The sequence below is a fragment of the Azolla caroliniana genome, unplaced genomic scaffold (assembly GCF_043228905.1).
Source record: "Azolla caroliniana isolate FFs.n. ecotype wild unplaced genomic scaffold, voAzoCaro1.0.p SCAF_1, whole genome shotgun sequence".
Classification (NCBI taxonomy): domain Eukaryota; kingdom Viridiplantae; phylum Streptophyta; class Polypodiopsida; order Salviniales; family Salviniaceae; genus Azolla; species Azolla caroliniana.
Genome location: NW_028230436.1, coordinates 34419301 through 34438279, shown reverse-complemented (window position 1 = coordinate 34438279; position 18979 = coordinate 34419301). Strand labels below are relative to the sequence as shown.

At 34.5% G+C, this 18979-nt stretch overlaps 1 protein-coding gene across 2 annotated transcripts; it reads left to right on the top strand.

The window, feature by feature from the left end:
• Nucleotides 1-13414: 13414 nt before the first annotated feature.
• On the top strand, nt 13415-16493 carry LOC147870039 (putative trehalose-phosphate phosphatase C). 2 transcript variants are annotated; one of them, XM_087336234.1, is made up of 11 exons: nt 13416-13758; nt 14088-14228; nt 14331-14402; nt 14574-14696; nt 14844-14900; nt 15012-15113; nt 15333-15410; nt 15496-15565; nt 15697-15767; nt 15872-15964; nt 16107-16493. In XM_087336234.1, exons 1-11 carry the CDS (start codon nt 13486-13488, stop codon nt 16188-16190), a joined length of 1164 nt encoding a protein of 387 aa, XP_087192360.1. In that variant the 5' UTR covers nt 13416-13485; the 3' UTR covers nt 16191-16493. The 2 variants fall into 2 exon arrangements, with proteins under 2 accessions (XP_087192370.1, XP_087192360.1); XM_087336244.1 differs by lacking the exon at nt 15012-15113 and having other exon boundaries at nt 13415-13758.
• Nucleotides 16494-18979: the final 2486 nt, after the last annotated feature.

Below are 18979 nucleotides of genomic sequence, written 5' to 3'. Positions count from 1 at the left end.
TTCCAGACAAGGTTCGCAAAAGTAGAAAATGATAATGCCAATGTTGTGCAAGATTTACGTATGGTAAGGATAGCCCTATCACCTCTCTATCACAAGCCATTTTATGTAACATTACCAAATTAGGAAATGTTACAATAGCAAAATGGGTCTAATGGACAACTTATATGATTGATTCCTCAAGTGGAATGGTAATTCCCACATTATGACAAACATACCCTCTCCCAATGTACATACCAACCCATATAATTCATCAACTTCATAAGAAAATAACCAATTCATATCATCCTATGCTTTGTAAAGATCTAATTGTATCATGATTAACTCATGTTTGGTCTCCTTATATAGTCCCTAGCCATGTGAACATTAAGAAATATTGTGTAAAATACCTCTTCATAACATAAACCCATACTAGCCTTTGCAAACTACTACATGGATATTTTTTTGTAGCCTATTAGCATTGGCCTTGGAAAGTAACATGTATACTCCTACAAATAAGTGCTTTTTGAATACATAAATGATTATAGAGCGGAATCTTAGCCAAAAGCGTTATCAAACAATCTTCCTTGATTTTTTATTAAGCATGTATCCTGAATTCCAAGCTTGCTGAAATATAATGGTGAGTGCCCTCCTTAGCTCTTGGCCATTATTCTTAAAGTTAAAAGAACTCATTTGCAAGTTTTCATCCTTGGTAGGCCATTAATCATTTGAGAAATGGAGGACCCCTTTCTACTTCATCCTTTATAAAATCTATGTCAAGAATTTTTGCCATCTCTTGAGGCACATGAACTCTCATTCCCTCCCAAAAATTAAAGTAGATATTTGTTTGAAATATTATTGCCACAATGAATTGTGGGTCTGTGGGCATTTTTGCATGCACTTCTAGCCTTACCACATTGTATCTAACATGTCGTCCATGTAAGGCATGAAAATATTTATGTCATGGACAATTTTTATCCTCTAATTTATGTGTCATCATGTACAATTGAGCCTATTGATAATGGTGCATTTGTAGCTCTTTCAAAGAGACTTTCAAAATGGTTTGAATTGTCATCCCTTGGTCAATACAAAGTATAGCATCTATCCATCAAAGTTGTCATATCCATTCCTTTTTAAGTTGAAGCCATTATGGATGGTTTTGGATTGGTTTCGTAATCTTGTGTTTGGGTTGATACAATTAACCTGTATGAAGGTGAATTTATTCCTCGGTCTTAATGCTTTTGTATCTGTTATATCCTAGATAGGTGGAATAAGAACCTTACATGGATCCACAATTTGATCATGAAGGTGAAAAAGATGATGACTATTATTTTCCCTTTTAAGACAAATCCTTACATTTTGCTACATGTCCTTTGGATCCCAAACATAGTCATAATCATAGAGTTCAACCAACTTGTCTATTGAGAAAGATGAAAATCAAACTCCAAAGTGTTATCTTTGAAGAAATATACCCAAAATTTCTACGATGAGGACAAAGTAGGAATGTTTTTCTATCACTTTTGTCGTCTTCTTTTTGCAAAAATCAATATGGACTAACTCTAAAACAGACTTTGCTATTTCAATCTCCTCCTAAAAAGCATTTTGGCACAACTTTGTCATTACTACGTAAGCCTCACACTTTCTAGGAACTTCAATTAGTCTCAACAAGTCATGTACTTGCCATGCCAATCTAGCTTCATCTTCAACAATATCAACAAAATCAGCGTCTTCAATAAGATAAACAAAATCAGGTCCTCAAAGCTCTAATGCCTTGGCTTCGCATTTGTTGCAAACTTGGATGTCTTCACAAGTAAAGTGTTAAATCTATAAGAGATTGGCCCAAATGCATTCTTTCTAGAAAAAGAAGGAAATATAGAAGTCAAAGAATGATAAAAGTCATTACATTCAAGGATGATAGAAGTTTCCATCACTAACCATGGTTCAAATTTTGATCCCCCGATTTATTCACCATTCAGTTTAAAAATCAAAATAGGGCTAACAAGAGATGGATAACGAGTCTTTTCCTTAAAACTGAATCTTTGTGTATAAAAGAATATCCGTTGGTCACATTTAATGTTTGAAAAGGCATCTCCAAGGCACACACAATAAAATAATACTGAATTATAAATTTGCTTCCCTTCAATAATTGAATGACATGGCAAATTGGAAACGAGTTTATAAATTTAATGATGAAAAAGTGATTTTGATGTATTTGAATGATGCATAACAACTATAGGATTTTAATTAGTAGTCTAGTAGTAGTAGGACAATAATACGTACTCAATGAGATCAAATATTTCTTAGTGAAGAAATTCGATATTGTACAAATAATGTAGCCATGAAGGCACACATATAGTTCACTTCATTTGAATACAGTCCGTTACTTAATAATATTTTATCTTTTGCATAAATGTGTGTATGTGTATTGCACATATTTGAAATAAACAAAAGAATTGTGTAACTTAATGATACTTACGTGATAGGATACAAAAGAATTGTGTAACTTAATGATACTTACGTGATAGGATACAATTATTGAGAAGCATTTTTGTTCTATGTAGAAACACTTACAAATTATATTATGGAATATGATGACCTCGACACTATATTGACAAGCCGTCTCACGTCGATGTATCAATAATGCATAAAATGGTATAATTACAATTTATAAAATATGTGGGTAAATACCCAATGACGTCCAAATCTTGGCGTACTGATCACTTTAAATACTCAATGGAGATGTACTATTTGAATGTAAAGTGTCATGTGTTGGGCAGTTGCATTATGACTTAGCAAACGATCATTGTATAATACATGTAGCATTTCATGTTTTTTATACAATGTTGTCATAAAAGGAATAGTATATTATTTCTAAAGTAATTTTGACGTACTTCATTCGTTCTAAAGATACTGCAACTTGCTATGAGGAATCTTTTATTTACAAGCAGTTGTATGTTGTAATGGGAACGCGAGATTAAAGATGTGTATAAGTAAAGGACATTGATTTTTTTTATACTTTACAAATGTTCTACTCCACTAGGAATCTTCATATTTACAAGTCTATGTTCTAAAAAGGATTATCCTTTCTCAATTTGTATGACTAGAGCTCAAGCATGAGAGCATGTATAGGACACAAAAAGTGATTGTACGTGATTAACCAAGCTCATATATTGGCATTGATAAATGTTTCGAATTTCATTACAGATATCAGAGTGTATATTATATTGTTTAAATAATAATAATAGCATCGTATTCAAGTGTGCATGAGCTATACACCTACTGTTAAAGAATTGGAGGAAGCCCAATGAAAGTTCAATTCCAATTACCACATGTGCCTTCAAATATGACATTGTATCATAATCTCATGCAAGACGAACAATATTAAATTATTACAAGTGAATCTATGATTGATCTTTGTAACTTGATTCATAAATCTTTTGCTTCTCACCAAAATCAAGTATTTTTTATTAAACTCAAGCTCATGGGAATAACTCATGAGAGAAATTTTTTACCCATCTTATCCTTCCTCTACCACAACGTAATTCCAAGAAGTTAAAATATTGGTTGCAATGTCTTCTTAGTTCAAGGGGATAATGGTAAAATACAATATCATGGGTTCTAAAATATATTGAACCACTTTATGTCACACATTGGAAAGACTGTGATTGAGACTTCCAAAGCATGAACCTATCGTTCAATTTATTGTCAATTCACTCAATTAGTTTGGCATTCACAACATCAATAACACTTTGGATTCTCTTGAAACAACAGTATAGGCGAGTCTTTTCCAATCAAACCGTGCATCGGGCAATGTTACTGCTGGCGATATGGAGTGAAGTTGTGGTCACACTAAACAACCAATACGATGGCCTCACAGACGGAATCGATGGCGTCGAAAGTCAACAATTAGAATTCATTCAACAATGGTCGTCATCTCCCTTTCTTGAGTTAGTGTGCCTCCAAATAAGATGGAACTACCGCGTCCCTACTGGAATTTGTATATAACATTCTCATCTATAAAATTTTATAATTAATGGATGGAGTTCTTTTTGAAGAAGAAAGTCCTAATGAATACCCCAAATATCAAAAGATCGAGCCTCTCTTAATCATTGACACGTACTATCCTAAACTTTTAAAAGTGACTCCATACAAGATATAATGTGAGACTTTTTCTCTATGTCTATGTGTAGCTCTAAAATGAAGCAAATTGATCCCACACTTGTGTACTCATTTCAAGAGGTTTGTAAAAAGACCAAAAGAATCATCAACCAAAGCCTACACAACTAGTTGTCATGTAGATGAATGTCACGGACACACGAATTGTGGACTCGGACGGAGCACGGATGATGGGGCTAAGAGCGTGGAACTTATGAAGCTTGGAACGACACAAGAGTATGAAGACAAAGATGAAGAAGAAGACACGATGGAATGAAATGAGAATACTAGATTCAGGTGTCAATGACTGGTGTTGAATCCCTTGAAAGGGATTAAGGTGGTTACAAGTATTTTGTTGAGAATAAGATCGGCCACAACCAATTATCACTATCAAGTGAAAATGAAAGAACAGAAAACGAATACGTAAACAAGAGGACACAGGATGTTAAAGTGGAAAACCTCGAAAGGGAAAAACCACAGGAACCCAGAGACTCCGAACATAATCACTATGTATTGAGAGGAATACAACAAGAGGCTATGAGGCGACAACCTCAAGCTCTTCTTCGTCTACAGATAGTTACAGAGTTACAACTCTCTTTCACACTCTCTCTCTCAACCTTAGTTACAGAGGCAACTCCACGTACTAACTATTCACAACAATGATTTATCGTTCTAACTACTTGCCCTAAGTATATTTATACTCATGTTCATATATGACTATTTACAAATCTAGCCTCGAGTCGGCTTCGGCCGATTCGGCTATTAGCCAAATCAATTATTATTCGATTTTTCGAACTCGGTTGAGTTAGCCATCAACTGATTCGGTTGTTCTTCCCATCTGGAGGGACCTTTTTCCCAACATATTTATACTATGAATTGAAGTATATGCATTAGAATATTCTAGAACCCTCTAGAACCTTATAGTTCTGGAACTTTCTAGAGGACCGTATGTTACTAAAGAGTATTCCTAGATCAAATACATTACATATAAATAAATGTTTATATCAAAATGGTTGACCATAATGTCTTGTTGAGTAAGGTTGTAGGTTAAATCGTAACTATGTATTTTATGTCATTATGTTGTGAGTCATGACAATGAAAGCTGTAAACCTAAAATTTCTCCACGAGTATTTTTCTTAATAACATAACTAATAGAGAATGTGTAACAATAGCAAATAACAATGTACTAAGTGGACATCCTTGCTGAACCAATCTAGTGAGGGGGATTTTTGAAGTAACTCCACCCTTAAGCATTACTCAAGATGTTGCATTTTGCCCTAGTAGAAATATATGATGAGATATAGGAGGTCCTAATGCAAAGGACATGTGATCGACATGATCATATGTTTTTTCCAAGTGTAATTGCACCATAATTAATTCTTGATTTGTATCCTAAGTATAATTCATGTCCATCTGAACAAAATCATATTGAGTTAGATGAATAGGTTGAGGTAGTGTTTTTTTTTTCCTTCAAAGATTTTCTTCAATAGTATTAAGAAAAAACACCTCAAGGCTACACCTTGAGCTTGTCTACCCAAAAGCTTACAATTTTTTATGTACAATAATGTAAAGTAATCCTAAGACCAAAGATAGGACTTTGTAGAAGGTGTTGGAATTTGTTGGTGCACATTGCCATGATTTACTGATATTCAAGAAAGAGTCCATGGAAGTTGATAATGCCACTGAGGCCCTTGAGTTGACTCTGTAAACATGGGCAACTTTTTCCATAAGTGAAGAAGCTTCTTCCTTCTCTTGTTTATGGTTTCTGGAAAACCATGCATATTGTCATACTGGCTATGGACTACTGCCAACAAGTTCTCCCATATCTCAAGCAAGACATCTAAGAGATGTTGATTTGCCGCATCATAAAGTCAGTTGCTTCAATATTTCCATAATGCACGTAACGTTATCGTAGTCACTAGTTTCCAAACTTGGACAGGTCGCACCTGCTTTCCAGGTTGTTGAAAGGGGCTAACTAATATCAATATTCTATTATGTACCAAAACATCGTTTGCCTCTTGAACACCGTTTGCCTCATACAACATCAGGCTGGAATGTAACACTCCCCACATCGTTGATGCCCATGAAAATAGGTAGCCGACATTGATTGTTAAGTATTGTAGGTTGAGGCGGTCCTCTTCAATTGATTTGATAATATCTTTACAAATAGGTCTACATTGTTAAAATGACTCAAGATCTGCTATCTTATGCATCAATTTAATGAGGCACACCTTCCAAGTTCGTAGCATGATGTTTGCCATTGGAAAGGTGTCACAATACCAACTCTACCTCTTCCTCTACTAAATTCAGATCCAACTCCTCGTACATAATTGCACTCGTAGCACTCTAACCACATTGTAACATTCAAATCTCGTAAAGCACGGAAAAACATGTGGGGTTGAGATTGATTATCAATAAGTCTAACTTGTAATTATCATAAATTTGCACTTTGATAACTTCCACAATATAATTCATCCTTTATTTGACGTTGTACATCTAGAGTTCTTCATCATGAGGTGTATGCATCAACAATGTAATGCATCTAATGAGAACTTAAAACATTTACTCAATGGATGTTGATGTTGTTGACCATTAGTCAACTCACAAATAAGATGAAAGATTCTAATATTTTATGATGTAATCCATTGTTATAGAGTTGATGTGAAAAGGCAACCAAAATTTGTTCCATATTAGCATCAAATTGAGAGTGTAGTAACAAAGAAGAGTGATTGAATCATAAAGGGCTATTGAAGCAAAATTTATAGATATTTGTCTCTCGATTATTGAACTCAAAACATATGGGGAAATGATATGATGAGAGCACATCTTGTATGCCTCACATGCAAAGTAGTGCTAGAAAAAATTATTCATCATGTATCATATAAATTTTATGCAACCAACTCAAAGGTTTGTCAATGTTGTGTATACCTTAAGTGTAACCATTTCTAAACTCAACTTTATAACCTATGAAGTCAATTGATCGTTACTAGTTTGCTCATGAAGAAAGTTCATTAATGAATATTGTGAAGTAGATTTTGAAGTATCAAGACACATTAAAATAAACCATAATAAACCTGAACAATCCAATGATGACATGTGAAGCATCAAAGAACATAATGCAATATGTTGAGCAACATTCTTAGGAACATAATTTTTTGTTCACCTTACCACCTAATAAAAACAAGTGACTTCCATCACGAAAATCATCTATGGGATTTGCACCTCTCTCTCTATATATATATAGATGCAAGATATGAAGAAATGGTTTGGAAAATGTGATTGATCATATTACACATGATGTGTCAACATATTGCTCTATGCATGAGCTTTTTTTGCAATGTCATTGTTGCACAACTTTGTGAAAGTATAGACAAATGTTAAGTCAATAGAGGAAGCCATTAACGTAAAATATGCATAATTTATTTCATGCTATGTACTTATTACATACATTTGTGTCTAAAGCACACATGACATGTGGCATGACAATTATAAACTAATCTAAGTATATTCATAATTTATATTATATTTATTATTCTCTATACATACTGAAATGATTTAATGATATTGCCTTAAAAGGAGATGTTTGGTTTAAGTATAGAGAAACATTATTTTAATATATTCTATTATACTTATCAAACGTGTGCTTCTATGTTTTATTCAACATTACATACATGTGTGGAGCACACAATCAAACAAATGGAAACCATGTGCATTTTATACCATGTCTTATTTAGACCATCTTCTTGTGATATATGCACCATTGTCTTGTTTATTTTTACATCCTTGATTTGGCTCTTGTTCACATACCTATTACTATTCAAAAGCATTATCATGGTTTTGTTACCATCCCTATTTTGAATTTTGTTCTTATTCCTACTTTTTTCTGTTTCTAGTCTTTTACCTATATTAATTAGGGATCCAATACTTACTTCTATTATCGTTGTTATCCTTATTCAAGTTTGAGGTACGTCTCCTCATGTCCAACCTATAGACTCTATGAATCTCACTATGTTGCACCCTTCTTGGTTTTAGGCATATCATATCGTTCATGTTTTTTCTTTTTAAGTGATTCTTCTTATCTATCTATAACATGATGGTATATAGTTCCTAAGTCCATGATAAATATGAGGAAATGGTTTTGAATATGGGACGATATAACATTTGCTACGTGATGCCTCAAAAGATTCATGAGGACTTTTAAAAGAGGCATTGTATCACAACTTTGAATCATAGTGAAAGTTGAGGAGTACTTGAGGAATTTGAATCCTACTTGTAGGAAGTATATAGTGCCACTCAAGGTAATATTGGATCAGCCACCTCCGGTCGAACCAACAACAATCTCTAACTGACTTGCTATGCGTCATCTTATGGTATCATCATATGGGTATATGTCCCAAAGGAGCATTACAACAATTTTGGAATAAACTTGGGGCCTTTTAAGTGTTTGGAATATTCCCAAATAGGGAAATGGATTCTCGGCGGGGAAACTTGTTTGCGTACTTTGTAGAGAGAAGGCTCTAACTTTCACACGAGAACTCTAATTGGGAATTCAATGTTGTTTTGGAATCCTCTCATGAAACATTTTTAATTACATATATGTTTGGTAACATCCACCATGACCTTTAGCGACCCCCAATGCAAAAGTATATTGATGCAATTTCCTACAAACCCCTAATTTTGATCCAATTTCTTTTAATGATTGTTGAGGCTAGAGTTTAAACAATGACATTGGTCGATGGCAGAGAACAAATCATAATGTATATTCTTCCATAGGCTCATACAAGTAGTTGAGACTTTTCCAAATTTCTTGCATCCATCGAACTTTGTGTTCCATATCTAAGGCATAAGGGTAACTCAATTATATGGCTTTGTGAGTTTCTCATCAGATGGTTAGATAATGGTAAGATTGTTTGGCTATCCGGAGAATGGTAAAAATATAGAAAACCCATTCTCAAACAACCATATGCACATGATTCCCTATGAAAGTTACATTCCAAATAATCATATTTTAACTGAGGTGAGCTCATGGTCGCCTATTAAAGATACATATAGTTTCCTCTTATGTCAAATCCCACTCTAGGTTGTCTATAGTAATGTTTCCATTTGGAACATGTCCTTGGAGTTGTTGACACTCACATGAACTTTTGTCCTTGTTTGTGTTGAGATGCTCGTTATATTAGTTTGCATTAGAATAAGTAATGTGTGTTTGTCTCATCAATAATAAATCGTAGTTACTTTTTGTTAGATTGATAGGATTAGTTTACATAAAGTCATTTAATTCATTTTTCTTCGTAAAACTATGGTTGTGTTTAGGTTTTTGTGTTAGATTAAAACTTAACATGCCTTGGTATGAGGCATTTGTTGAGTGCAAACCATCATTGAGCGTCCATGATGCTATTATTTGTTTGTATATGAAAGATTATTGTATCACCAACATCAATTAAAATTCATCCATAAAAGTTTAGAAAACACTACGAATAAAACTAAAACATCAAAATCTTTATAAAAAATACCATATTTTCACATTATTCATTATTTCATATTGGACCTATGGAGTGAATACACTTTAAATCATATTAGATTCACTTCTAGTGTTTAGGATCAATGAGTGGTATTGTTGTCAACCTTTCTGTTAATTGGAGACTTCAATATCCTTAATGACAATAACTATGTGTGCTTCGCTAGGATTGAAAACCAAGTGCTATCTCATTCAGAACTCAGTGTTTTACTTACCATCGATTGGTTTGAGAGAGAAAGAGGAAAAAGAGGGAAAAGATGTATCCCTTTAGACTAGGTAGAAAAGATAGAATGACGGCCCATACAAACTACTTTCATTCTTGATGGGAGTTCATAGTTGCATGACCTTAGAATACCCATGGTTTATATGTAGTATGTGTCTTGAGGTGAGATCCTTGGAGGATACGACATTGAATATATGTATTGGGCAGCATACCTTTAAACCTAGTCCTAACTAGACATGAATGTAGTGTGTTGAATTTGGTCATACACACTATGGGGGTGTGGTGTATGTGTTAAGTTTGAGTGTTATTGTAGGTCTAAGTACAAGTTAACAATCCGCAACGGTTCGGTTCGGTTTGAGAGGGTCCAAACCGAACCACAAAACAATTTTCAAACCATTAAACCATTAAACCGCAAAAACCGTGGTTTCGTGGTTCGGTTTTTGTTTTCAACATAGGTCAAATTTTTAATTTTTTAAAATTTATAATATTTCCTTTCTTAAAAAAATTTAAAATTTTAAAGATGTTCCTAAAAAGTGAGAATAAGGACTAAAAATGAAAAGATTGTTTAAAAATAATTTTTACAAATTTTTTAAATAAAAAATAAAAAACAAAAAACCATTTTAACTGCGGTTTCTGGCTGTTAAAACCGGACCATTGCCGATTGTTAGTACAAGTTATGAAGGAAAGTATGGATACCTAGTTTGTGAGAAGTGCTAGTAGCTTGAAGTTTGAAGTTTGAATGGAAGGGGTTTGTGTAGTTTTTTAGGTTTTACAATATCTAAGATGGTTTTCTAGGTGTGAAAAAAAACCAAAGCAACTATTGACCAATCCAAATGCAGTAATCACGAGCTATAAGTCTATTATAGAATAAGTTGTCCATATCTAAGTATCTTCGTAGCCCTTGAGGATGCTTCGTGAACTAGGTATCATCAAAGCTCATTGGTGAAGTTGTGTTTTTTATGTAGGGGGTGGCCGATGATGAATGGGATATGTTGATAAGCATTGATTTCCTTTTGAAAGCACTTAAATGAGAACATGAACATTTATCCAGATATCTAAGAAAGGAAGTATATACTGGGAGGAAGAAGTGATATGGATGGAGTTGTTAATGAGATTAGTGTAGAAGGTTAGATAGTAAGATCTCTCTCTCTCTCTCTCTCTCTCTCTCTCTCAACTTGTTCTTGTCAAACTATTTTTTAATTCTAATCCACCATCTATTTTACTTCCCATTCCCATATTTCCCCTTTACCATATCTTGTTATATCACCACCTAGCGAGCACACCTTGACACCACATAAACTAAATCATGCAATGTTAACTTTTCCATTGAAACTTTATAACAGCTTTCTAGTTTGTGTTTTCTTGTTTTAGCATATTCTTGAGGATAATAACAAGCACCTTTATTATTTTTTTGTATTTGTCATTTGCAATGGGTGATGATTGTGCCATATGGATGGTTTCCTGGTTCCTCCATGGAGAAGAGGAATCTAGCCTACGTTTGATTATTTGTTTACATTGTAAGCCCCTCTCTCGAAAAGTAACTTGTTGTAGGGGTGTGGGTTGGGGAACATTAATTAATGGTTATTGGCCTTGATTTCATGTAGCAAGTGAGATTGAGTGGCCCTATCAAGGTGTGATGCGGAAGGAGGATGATGACCCTTGTACCACCTAGCCTCTTGGATATTGGCATTTAGGTGTTGGGGCATAGTTTGCAAGATCATGAGCTTATAGAAGTGAGACTTTGACCTTGTTTCAACTCTCTAGCCTATTATGCAAGCTGAGAATTGAAACAATCCAGTTTTGTAGTTGATTTATGATAACACCATACATATGAATTACATTTGTTCCAATTGATCACGGAAATTTAAACTTGAAAATTTATACTTTTGAATATTTCCAATTAGAGAAAAATATATAACATGGTTTTGCAACCTTGGGATGATGGTTAAGCATCTCTGACCTTTTGCGATTCCAGACTTCAATTGATGTCCGCAAAACGGTTTGTAAACTCAAGCATTGACACGACATCAGGTGTGTCGTCAAGAGGGAGAGGGAGTTGTCGAGTTAAGGAGTGAGAGCATTGATATAACTTTGTGGGTAGTGGCAACATCATGGGGTGGACTGTGACAACACCATGGGCTAATTTAGCGGAGCGACACACACATTATCAGTGACACATGTAGAAAATGATTGGAAACACTATGTGGCCCCATGACAACATCATGCCACATGGGGGTGGGTCAAGTTAGGGGGGAGGGGGGCCAAACAAGACATGTGGGGGGGTGTATGACAACATCATGAGCTTAGTATTTTACTATAATCTATTTATTATACATAACTTATAAGAGGAAAGGGGGGGGGGGGGGGGGGGGGGGGCACGCAAATTTGTAATAGTAAATAAAGAAGCGTAAGAAGAGACTCGAGAGTGATTGAACCCAACTCCTTCCATGTTTTCTATTTTAATCTAAACAGCACCCAAAAATAAATAAACAAATAAAGCAAATAATAAAATAAAAAATACAAGTAAATTTAAACGAATAAAGCAAATAATAAAATAGTAAAATAAACAACCCAAGTAAAAAAAAAACAAAAAACGAAAAAAATAAAATAAAACAAAAAATAAAAAACCAAAGAGGGTAACTGAAACGGCTTGGCTGAATCAATTTGGGGAGGCAGTGACACCGGGATTCCTCCACGTGGATGCGCGCCAAATGTCGGCCACGTGGACGGTTCAGATTCGGCCAGCGGATGCGCGCCAAGTGGCAATGAGCTCCACCAGTAAAAAAAGAAAACAAATACCAATAATAAATAGTTCTCTTCTTATTTTCTTTTCTGTAAAACTATTTCTTAATGGGCTTGGATGGGATGGGATGGCCACGGACAGTTAATATTTATTAGTATTTTATCTTCATATCTGTTGTCCGGACAAAAAAGGGAGTGAGAAAAAAGAAGAAGAGAGAGAGAGAGTTTGTTTTGGCCGGACAAAAAAGAAGAAAAAGCCCAATTCGTGCGAGCCGGCCAAAGCAACATCTCTCTCTCTCTCTCTCTCTCTCTCTCTCTCTCTCTCTCTTATTTATAATTAAAACAACAAAACAAAAAGCGTTTTAATTTGTTTTATTTTATCTAATTCTTTTTTATACGTTCTGTTCTAATATTTTTCCTTCCCTCGGAGCAGGGCATTTATTCTTTATATTTATGTCTGCTATAAATAAAAAGGCTTCCCCCACTCCCCCCCTCCTCTGCAGCTTCACCTCTCTTAAGCCATTTTGCTCTGTGTCCAGACTCCACTCTGAGAGAGAGATAGATTATACATATACTTACATATATATTCTTCTTATTTGAAATTAGTTGTAAGTAACAATCATTGCAACACATCCATTCTTTTTTCATTCACTTCACATCTGCTTCTTTAACACAAAAACTAATTTAACCTTGCCTATTACATCCAAGTGTAATATCCATTTTTAACCCTCCATGACCTGAAGAATTAATGCATGGAACCGCTTGCTAATTAATTCTTTTTTACCATTCATTTTCTAGGCAACACTTTAGAAAAAAAAAAAATACACACTGCAATTAACTCCTAGCTAGCTACAAACCAGACTCCATATCAATGGCAGTCTTCAAAACAAGGCATGTAAGCTCAACCATCATTTTTAAGGAATCTCTGCAACCAAGCGCTCACTCAAGCACCCATAAGAAGAGGATTTCTGTGAACCTTAGTGAGAATAATATTACTAGTAATAGTAACAATAATGGCATAGCTCATGGCTGGCTAGAGGCCATGAGAGATTTGTCCCCACCTCGAATTTTACGACGCCTGCAAAGTGATCTACCCGATAAATCCGATTGTGAAGCGGCCGAGATAAAATACCGCGGGTGGATGGTGAGACTTTTGATCTTCATGACAATTTCATGTGTGAAATCCAAATTTCCAACTAGCTAGCATACATGTATGTATGTCTAGATTGTACATTGCTATAGGTAGGCCATACCTACCATTAGCCAACATACCCTTCACCTATGTTTGATTCATACAATATTAGTGACCTACCCTCACCTACTTTAATGCTGATTCATACATAACATATTGTCCACCACAATGATATACTTTAGCTTACCTGTGGCCTAGTTAACTACATTAATGCATGACTACATGCTAGCAATGCTATACTTGTCTCATGGACTCAATTATATTTAGTTTTGTCACTACAGGTGAAACATCCATCTGCACTTGATAAGTTTGAGAAAATCATCGATGCGGCCACTGGAAAACGTATCGCCATATTTTTGGATTATGATGGAACCTTGTCACCGATCGTTGAAGATCCCGAGTGTGCATTCATGTCTGACGAGGTACTCCGGAAACACACTTCCTTCTTTATGTTAATAGTGTGGTGGTGTAAATATAAACCGAGCCCCATGGGCTAATGGCTAACAATGCTTGTTCCGATTCAGATGCGGACTGTTGTGAAAGACATCGCGACATTATTTCCGACATCAATCATAACCGGTCGAAGTAGAGAGAAGGTATTGGATCATGCCGATTCTTTCATATAACCCGAACATTTGTAATCTTGGATATAAGTACTTCAATTGAGACCTACCTATGAAAATCTATACAAAACTATGTGGATACTACATATGTAACTAGCACATTAGTGACTGTTTCTCTTCTACTGTTGGCTTTTGGCATTGAAGGTATACGAGTTTGTTCAGCTTCCAGAGCTCTATTATGCGGGGAGTCACGGCATGGACATCATGGGACCTGTCGAGAGTTGTGGTGGTTTCAAAGCACATGGCACCAAAGCAGTTGATGACAAGGTACTTGTCGGACCGGACCAACAATACATTTTTGAACTCAAATTTGTGCTAATGTTACTCAATTAATTTTGTCTTCCACCCAAAAAGATGGCATTATGTGAACTGTGTGTGCTTGATTTCTTAATGGTATCTGTGTCATTTATATAGGGGAATGAAATGGTCTTGTTCCAACCTGCCAGTGAATTTATATCAATCATGGATGAGGTAATCAATATATCTCATATTTGGGTTTTTAATCTTCCATTATTGCAGCCATATTATGATTCCCTTAAGCCAAAAATTTCCAAGTTTTATCTTTGATAAATTGTGCTATAGGTTTTCAAGTTATTGGAGGATAATGCTAAAAAGATACCGGGGGCCAAAGTTGAGCATAACAAGTTTTGTATTAGTGTTCATTTCCGGTGTGTGAAAGAAGAGGTGAAAATCCAAATGTCAAAACTGTCCTACTTAATGTCCGCTTCATGTGGATGAAGACTTATTTATAGTTGTTACATGTGTTTGCACACATAAGCCTTTAATTAGGGGAGAGTGAAATATATCTTTTAAGTTTTCTATTTAGTAGTCTAAGTTATTTATGTTAATAATTACTTTATCAGTTGATTAAGATCTTTACAATCATTTCTTTTGTTTTACCAGAATTGGCTTGCTCTCGCGGAGCATGTCCAACATGTACTGAATTCATATCCGAATCTTCGCCTTACACAAGGGCGAAAGGTCGGTACATTTCCTAGACTGAGCATAACTACACTAATGCAAATGCTATATTGAAATTCTTAAAAAGGATGCTTATGTTTTTCAGATATTGGAAATCCGTCCATCGATTGCGTGGAACAAAGGAAAAGCTCTAGATTACTTGCTCCGAGCTCTTGGTATGTATGGGTATTATTTTGCTACAAGGTCAATCTAATCCATTATTACATTATCAAGCTCAAAATCCCAACATGTGACACTAATTCATTATATTAGCCTAAAATGTGTTCTCTACCGACTTTTGTTGAAGGACTAGGAAGCCGGAATGATGTCTTTCCAATCTATATAGGAGATGATCGTACCGACGAAGATGCTTTCAAGGTGGATTCAACATGAATCTATTCAAATCAATATATTCTAGACCCGAGTTTGTTATTTCTTCAATTTTCATTTTTCACATTATTAAATTTTATGGCAATATCTAGGTTATCACAAGAACCAAGCATGGCCTTGGAATATTAGTTTCTAATATAGCAAAAGAGACAAATGCCATGTGTTCACTTCGAGACCCAACTGAGGTACTTTCACTTCCAATATGTAACAGTGATTTGGTTTTTCTTATTTGTATATTTGTACTGCCAAGATATTGCTGATTAGAGAACTATTTTCACCTTAGACTTGGAGTTCATATCTTAACTTGTATGCATATTGTGTTGATAGGTACTCGAGTTCTTGCGGTATTTGGTGAAATGGCGTTCCCGGAGGATGATTCGGTTGTCATGCAATGTGAAAGTGAAAATGTAGCCTGATTTATATATATAACATGGAGCAAAACCATAAAGATGGGCATCCATGTCTCAAATACAAGGTTAATGCAATAGCCATTATGATTACATAGGTTAACTCATATCGAAGTATTAGTTAGCAATTAAGAGTACTTTGGCTCAAACATGTGAGATTTCTGTAGCACAAATTATAAGAAGCTCCATGCTATATAATGGGTCCACTGTTCATTTGTAAAGAGTTTTTATGCCTAACTACACAATGTCTTTTGTAAGGTCCTTGTATTTTCTTCATTTATGAATAGTTATAATGTTTTCTATGTCTCCTTTGCTACCACTTTTATTGTGATTATTCCTTGTCTTCCTCAATACGATTATTCTTGACATCAATAAGCCAAAAGACTTGCTTAAAGAGCTTTACTCTAATCCTTGTTATATGGACTAGGTCCACAATTTCTCTTGACATTGATAAGCTACAAGACTAATTTAAAGAGGTTTCGTTTAATCTTTCATCTATATGCTAGGTCCTCAATGTTGATGCACTGCGTTGAGATTTAAATGGATCAAGCTATTGGCTAGCTATTGTACATGCTAAAGTAGTGTAATTGTTCTCTTTTTCCATTGACCACGGGGGACCCACCAATGAAGGAATGTATGGGAGTTGGTTTATTAGAAAAATGGAGATGGTTGACAAGCTTTGAGCTTCACATAATACGATATCAAATAAGTAAAGGAAGGGTGCAACAAAAAATCTTCTACACAAATTCAATGCATTGATAATCATATGTAACGACATTTTATTTATATGATATCATAAAGTTCTTGCAAGGGTTGATGGACTTGTGTATACATGGTAAACCATTCTCCTTTTAGGACAACGTTGTGTAGCTTAGCACCTGAGCGATCGAGTTTGAATATCATGTCTCTATAATCGTATATGACCAAATAGAATTTATCATCCATTGCAATGGTTCCAAAACTATATATTGATATTAACATTATGATAACAAAATTCTAATATTTGTTTTCGAATCATCTTTGGATGACCTCATGGACATACAAGTGTGTATGTATTAGGACAAAGACACAAACAAAATTACAAAAGTACAATATTTGAAAGGAAACTGATGTGAGATCATCACTTCATGTGTAATGTGTCGTCAGTAATACATGTTTTTGGCGAACGTAATGTAAGTTTTCTTCACATTTTCTAGTTGTATTGAAATGCAAATCATGTAATGTTTCTATCCTCTTCATTTACTTCACAAACTTTTATCAATATATTAGTCCACTTATACCCATGTAAGAATGTAAGACTTTGATTTATGGAAAGACATGCATGTGTGCATGTGTGGTTAAAAAGGAATTGATAAATCCTCATCAAATGGTTTTGACAAATATTAAGTGAAAGATAAAACATTAAGACATTTCTTAATAGCTATTTTCTATCACTTGTGAATATTGAATGTACATGCACAATAACGTCATTCCTAAATAAACTACTTTGAGAACTTCATGAATAAAGAAAAAACTTTGGGGTGATATTTTCAGTTAACAATCTAAAAACAAACTATACAAGATTATGAGTTAACAATCTAAAAACAAGTTGTTTGGTAGCTTATGACACCCAGAATGAGTCCATAACTTCCAACAAGATTATTGAAATCTTGCTTGCCCAATCCAATACTTAGCAATAGGAGAGAGGAGTAATGCACATGAACGCAATTTCCATGACCCAATATCATGACAAAACGAAATAGACTTAAATTTGGCATGTGTTTTGAAATCCCGAGGAATATTGACTACAAGAACTCATATATAGGGTTTCCTTTTGATCCCCGCTATTCTAGAACAAAATAGTGAACTAGATTGTGACAAGTTAGTCTTTATATATAGCACGAATCTTCCAAGATAACAAATTTGAACAAGCTATTTTTTTATATTTTGATTTCTCCTTTCAAGTGTATTTTTGTTTTGATTAATGATGCTTCCATTAAGACAAATGTGTATGTACATGTAGCAGAACACATGATCATAATCGTAATATTTGAATAGACCTAAGCCATTTCTAGTCTATATATGCTCCATAGAGAATACTTCCACTATTTTTTCATGAACCAACATGTGTACCTATAGAGAAAACACAATCACAACTTTTTGAGACTTTCAATCGAAGAAAAACCTTAGTTAGAAATATTTAATTGAAAATAAGTGTATTTCTAATATATTTGGCTCAATATTATCACATGCTCATTATTTTCTTTTTAAGTGAGATGATCTCATGACTAAGAAGAAAGAAAAGGAGCATATGGCTAATTGATGACTTCATGTCATAACTCAAAGATAAAGAATTGTAATAGTGAGAAATACTTTTTAAACACGAGACAGAACATGAATTATGTTTCTTTGCATTGTCAACTTGACAGATGCGACTTCTCCATGACTTTTGTTAACCATGTACTAGAACGTACCCACATCTTATAGTGCACTAAATAATTATTGCTTTATGAGATATGTGGGCTATGTTGCATGACAACTTGTCTCTTTCCCTCTCTAACGAGATCTTCAATTATTGGTCCATGTTTTGAGTGGATACGTACAGAGAAAGAAACCAAATCTTTAATAAGAAAATCAACATCGCTAAATGATTGAAGTTGCACATACTAGCATAGAATGCTAACGTTTAGGTATCGCATCCATATAAAACAATGATGTAGACGTGTGTATTTGGTACAATGTATCTACAAATATAATGTACCATGTTCGTGTTTTGATTCATTAAAAGAAGCAACTTTAGATTGCTCACATGTG